This window comes from Micropterus dolomieu, linkage group LG10, assembly GCF_021292245.1.
Source record: "Micropterus dolomieu isolate WLL.071019.BEF.003 ecotype Adirondacks linkage group LG10, ASM2129224v1, whole genome shotgun sequence".
Classification (NCBI taxonomy): Eukaryota; Metazoa; Chordata; class Actinopteri; order Centrarchiformes; family Centrarchidae; genus Micropterus; species Micropterus dolomieu.
The window spans coordinates 4,099,969-4,105,314 of record NC_060159.1 but is presented as its reverse complement, the minus strand read 5'-3'; the positions used below and the strand labels follow the sequence as shown (position 1 = coordinate 4,105,314).

Here is a 5,346-nt window from a genome sequence, read left to right as displayed (position 1 = left end):
CATCTGTAGTTGGTCCCATGTACCCTTGCTCGATAACGACACTGATTTGAGCAAGGAATCGTCAAACAGGGGATTTGGGATGTACCCCATATCTCTTCTCTCTCCTCAGCAGCTGTTGAGGGAATGCAGAGGGTCATTTATTTTTCTCACTTCAAAGTTTCCTCTCCTGTTGAAATTGATCACAGAGGCATTCAGTCTCACATTGTAAGTGCATGCGTAGCTGATGGTTCTAATACAGAAATACATCTATGTGAAACAAAACCCTAACACATTGTTACCAGTCACTGAGTCAGGGAATAAAGGGAAAGTATAATGCTGCTGGACAGTGAATACCATTTTGGTGAGCCAGAACACAGCGCACAAGCTGTGGGGGAAAAACAGACGGAAGCTGTGAGTGACGACACAGTGATGATCTCTTATGGGTCTGCACGTATAAAAGTGATCAGTCTCCCAGCGCTCACTCCAGTGTAGGCTAGATCACCATGACGATTATCTGCTGGGAATGAACATGAAGCATATCTGGATGGAAAAAGCAGAGCCACAGAGATAAGGTAAGCGATTTTCAGAAGATTTCCACAGAGCAGATAGAAAGAAAAGTGTAAAAAAAAGTGTATTTCTTGGTAGTTTCTGACCTTTTATTTCTGCATAGCTGCAATAAGGAGTGTATTGTGATTAGGCCATTTCGTGTGTTAGACGGTCTCAACCAAATATGTGAGCAGTCAAAAAAACAGTCAGAATTTATTTTACACTTACATGAGAAAAGAGAGTAAGTAGACTGCTGAGCCACTCTGCAATGGTGTGTTTCTAATAAGCTCTAAGAGAAGCAGTGGTATTCATCGCAGTATTTTATGTTGAGATAGCATCCTTTACCATGTTAGAAGTGTGTTCTTCCAAATTTATGCAATAACAGTTCTTTGAGATTGATAAGATTGAGAGATAGCCAACTAAAGAACATAACAAAAATCAGAACCCTTAAGATTTGGAAAACAGTTCTCCATGCTGTTAGTACATCACACCTCAATTACTGTAACATCATGTTCACCTGCCACAACAAATCATCTCTATCTCAACTCCAACTGGACCAGAAATATGTAGCGAGGCTTTTAACAAAAACTTAACAGTCACATATTAGCCTGCTACAGATTAGGCTTCTTTGCATTGACTCCCTGCCACTCAGGATTTTAACATGTTACTTTTGACATACAAATCACTACATGGTGAGGCACCTATCTATGGTTTAGTTTTTTTTCTGTCACTATGGTACTTGTATCAATAGTATGGCGTAGTGTTCAAGTTCAAGACTTGCGTTCAAAACAACTGATTTTGCTTTCATTTGGTTTGTAGACATCTTTCACCACAAGATCTATGATTCAACCACCAAGTTTCTGGTGAAATACGAGTACGAGTATTTGTTAAGTCATCTAAACAACTCTTTCAGTTAAATCATTGTAAAAATCACTTAATCCAAGATAAAACAATGTAAGACGCATGTTTCTAAATGACTCCTTGAAGCGCTAAAGGTTAATTTCACTGTTCCCACATTAGTCAGAAATGGAACTGTACATTACCCATCACAGTCAACAAAAATAGTTTCCATAATTTCTATCCCATAATCAACAGTGTGATCAATGAAGACATCTTCTCCAATCCTTGATGCAAGTAAAAAAAACAGCTATTGCAACATATTGGTTTTTCTAATGAAATCTAACTCTGAGCCTGTGCTCTCAAACGGGGGTCTCACTTCTCTGAGACTGTCTAAAGCTCCACTGCCTTACTGTCTGTTATGCTCCATTTTTAAAGGAACTAATATTGTTTAAGCCCCCCTTTTATGGTTACCAATTGACTTGAATTATGGATGGTAATCACGGAGTGTACTTTATAGTATTGTATTGTACATGCTAAGGTTGTAGGTTTGAATCCTACTCACATGAAACTCTCACACCTTAGGGATTCTGACGTTTTGAATCTGGCAAAATAAAAAACAATACATACATGTACTGTATATTAAGCAAATGTTTCAGTGATGATCCATTAGGAACAATGACCACAGCAATGAAGCTATTTTAACAATAGAGAAGAAAATCTTTTCCAAAGTCATGCATGTACTTTGTATGAACATAATGTACTTAACTGAAAAACATGTCTTTCTATTTGTTTTTAGTCCTCAGTCAATGTCTGATGTTCAAGGTCTTTTTTGATTAGTTGTTGAAATTGTTTTTTGAACTTAGAGTGGTAAAATCTTACCACATGTGTGAAAAGTACCATACCAACAGAAAAAACATTGAAGAGTTGTTGAGCCTTCTGACCACTAAGGGGAGCTTCAGGTCTTCAGTCGCTTACATATGGCCATTCCAGAGTCCAGGCTGAAAACCAAAGGGGATGGTGCTTTTGCTGTTCTTGTGCCTCGACTTTGGAGCAACCTCCAAAAAGATTCTGAGGGAAGACAAATTAGTGCACATCTTTAAGAGCATCTTAAACGTATTTTTTCCCTTTGACTTTCTCTGGATGTTGTAACTTTTGGTTCATAGTAAAAGTCTTTTGGTTAAAGTTAGACTAAATGTAAAACATCAACAGAAGCTTTACAGGTCTCCAAAGTTTCATCATAGGCTAGCTGTAAAAACCTAAAATTTGGATTTGTCCTCAACAATCCTCAGTTGTTGTTATCCTTGTCATTTTATATATGTTCTATGTCTTGTATGTACCTCTTTCTTCTTCCTGTAAAATGCATTGTAACTTCTGTTTTGAAAAGTGCTACAGTATTTTATATAAAGTTTGCTTGCTTGTTTGCTTGTCATTCACAGTATCCAATGGTTGTGAATGTATCAGACTGGTCGGTCGCGACTGTGGACCCAAAGCTGGAGCCCTGCTATAACTATACTGAAGCCTGGCTGTGGCTATCCTCCCTGCAGCCAGCCTTCCTGGGTATGATCAGTGTTGTGGGGGTGGTGGGAAATGGCCTCGTTCTCTGTGTGTTCTGCCTACAGAGAAAGCCCTGCACTGTGGCCGATGTCTACCTGGGGAACCTGGCAGCTGCTGACCTGGTCATGATGTCCTGCCTTCCCTTCTGGGCTATCACTATCGCCCGAGGCTACCAGTGGGACTTTGGAGAGGTCCTCTGTAAGCTAGTGAACATGGCCATCTCTATGAACTACATCTGCAGTATTCTGTTCCTCATGCTGGTCAGCGTGGACCGCTACCTCGCTCTTGTGAAGCCCTTGAGCCCCAGCCGTCTGAGGAGAGCCTCCTGGGCTAAGCGTATCTGCCTGGGGATCTGGAGCCTGGGCTTCCTCTTCACTATGCCCATCCTGCTCTTCCGCACAGTGTCGTACGTCGAGGATCCCAGTGTGAATGCCTGCATTTTGGCCTACCCCCATCCAGTGTGGAGGTTGCACCACAACATCACCAAGAACGTGTTGGGCTTCCTAATCCCTGTCCTGGTGGTGGCTTACTGCACCCGTCACATTGTGATTGCACTGAACGACCGGAGGACCAGAGGAATCCCCGGGGTGAGGGCGGAGAGAAAGGCCACCTACTTAGTCCTGGCCGTACTGACTGTCTTCATCTTCTGCTGGACACCGCACCAGGTGATGCTGTTCCTTGACACTCTGGATTACTTCCAGGTCACACCTGGATGCCTTTGGGGTCATGTCCTGGACATTGGAATACAGCTGTCCACATATCTGGCGTACAGCAACAGTGCTATTAACCCCTTCCTGTTTGTCATTGTAGGGAAGCATTTCAGGAAAAGGGTAAAAGAGGTGTTTGGAAAAACTTTGAACCCCTGGTCAAAAGACATTACCTACCTGACGGTGAGCTTCACCTCAATTAATAGACTCAATGAAACACAGCGTGTAGGAATTGAAAAACTTGAAAACTCTGGATTAAAACAAACTGCACCATGACCAGTAGCTGAGAAAGAGCACTGTACTGTGATCACTTAATAGAAGGTCTGAAATAGTAGTTGCCTGCAGTGATTCATTTTAAAGCTGTTCTAAGTATTAGTATCTGTTTTTTTGTATCAGTATGTGGATTTTTGCCAGAAGTGGGAGTGGCAAAACTGGAAGTCTGCCTCATTTTCTGTATTAAACAGTTTTTGGCCACTTGAGGGGCAGCAGAACAAGCCGTAAAAACACACACAACAAGACCCTGCAATCCTGACCCCTGGAACAGTGCCGTGGAGCTCTTTGCTTGATGCAGTTGGACAGAACAGCCTAGAACAGTTGTTGTACAGTTATCCAGAATATGTATAAATGTATATTCAGCCAATTACTTGGAGAGAAAGAGTAGCTAGCAGGTTTTCAAACCCTATCTATCTAAAATGCTGATTAGTGCAGCTTTAACCAAAGCTTCTTGTGACCCAACAAGGTATGCATTGATCTGGAATGTTCCAGATGATTCCTGTTGAGTGGCAGTTGCTGGAGGCCATTTGTCTCAGTAATGCCAAGGGACTTATTTTATCTTGTCTGTGTTTCTGCACCCTCCTTTCCTTTACCTTGTCTTATTGCCTTTGTCATGATTTTGTTGATTTGCTGAGAAATATTATCAACTTTAACAGACAAGTATTTTTTATGATGTAATTAGTGCTAAATAACAACTGTTGAGTGCTGAAGATGAATCTATAAAGACTTTCATTGTCTCTGAGCTTCTTCTGTATATGACTAAGTGCATCATTATGAAGGCTAACTATTCAAAACTTGAAAGAGAGAAGCAGTTTAATAAAGATCCAGTTTTCTTAGTAGTTGTCGGTATTTTTTTTAATAAAGGCGTTTTGTATCTTAAGTGAGCACAGAACTACTGTTTAACTTGTTCTATGAAACATAAATGGTAAGCCTGGTGGTATTATATTTATGTTTTGTCAAAAACACTGAATTTATCTTACTACAGTGTGTATCCAATGGGGGAATAACTCAAACTACTATCTGTGTATGTATCTGTATCTGTATACAAGAAGTTAAATGGTCTAGTCTGCTTCATTTTCTGTATTAAACAGTTTTTTACTGTCATCTATACTTCTCATACATGCATCTAAAAGTTAATCTCCCAACAAAAACATTATATTTTATCCATGTACCTGAATTAATTAAATAATAAATTGTAAATGTATTTGAATCCCACTTTCAAAAAAGAAAAGAAGAAAAAAAGTCTAAACTGAGTATCAATAAAAGCTGTGTAAGTATGAAAAATAGAGACTGCTATTGATACAAATCTGACACACTCCCTTGGCCTTGCATGCACTTTTGAAACTTCAGCTCCTCAGTTTCCTGTCTTCCGCCAAGACACACACAATACCAGGCTTCAGTATTGGATCATGTGGTTAAAATTACACCTGTGAAACACCAGTCAACA

General features: G+C 40.2%; 1 protein-coding gene across 1 annotated transcript; it reads left to right on the top strand.

The window, feature by feature from the left end:
- Window positions 1-499: 499 nt before the first annotated feature.
- si:dkey-63b1.1 (B2 bradykinin receptor) lies at window positions 500-5,003 on the top strand. The gene is made up of 2 exons (XM_046060935.1): window positions 500-551; window positions 2,802-5,003. Exon 2 carries the CDS (start codon window positions 2,808-2,810, stop codon window positions 3,900-3,902), a length of 1,095 nt encoding a protein of 364 aa, XP_045916891.1. The 5' UTR covers window positions 500-551; window positions 2,802-2,807; the 3' UTR covers window positions 3,903-5,003.
- The last annotated feature ends 343 nt before the right edge of the window (window positions 5,004-5,346 follow it).

What these genes read in the sequence shown, in the direction of transcription:
- si:dkey-63b1.1 (XM_046060935.1), top strand. Translation starts at nt 2,808, where the DNA reads ATGGTTGTGAATGTATCAGACTGGTCGGTCGCGACTGTGGACCCAAAG.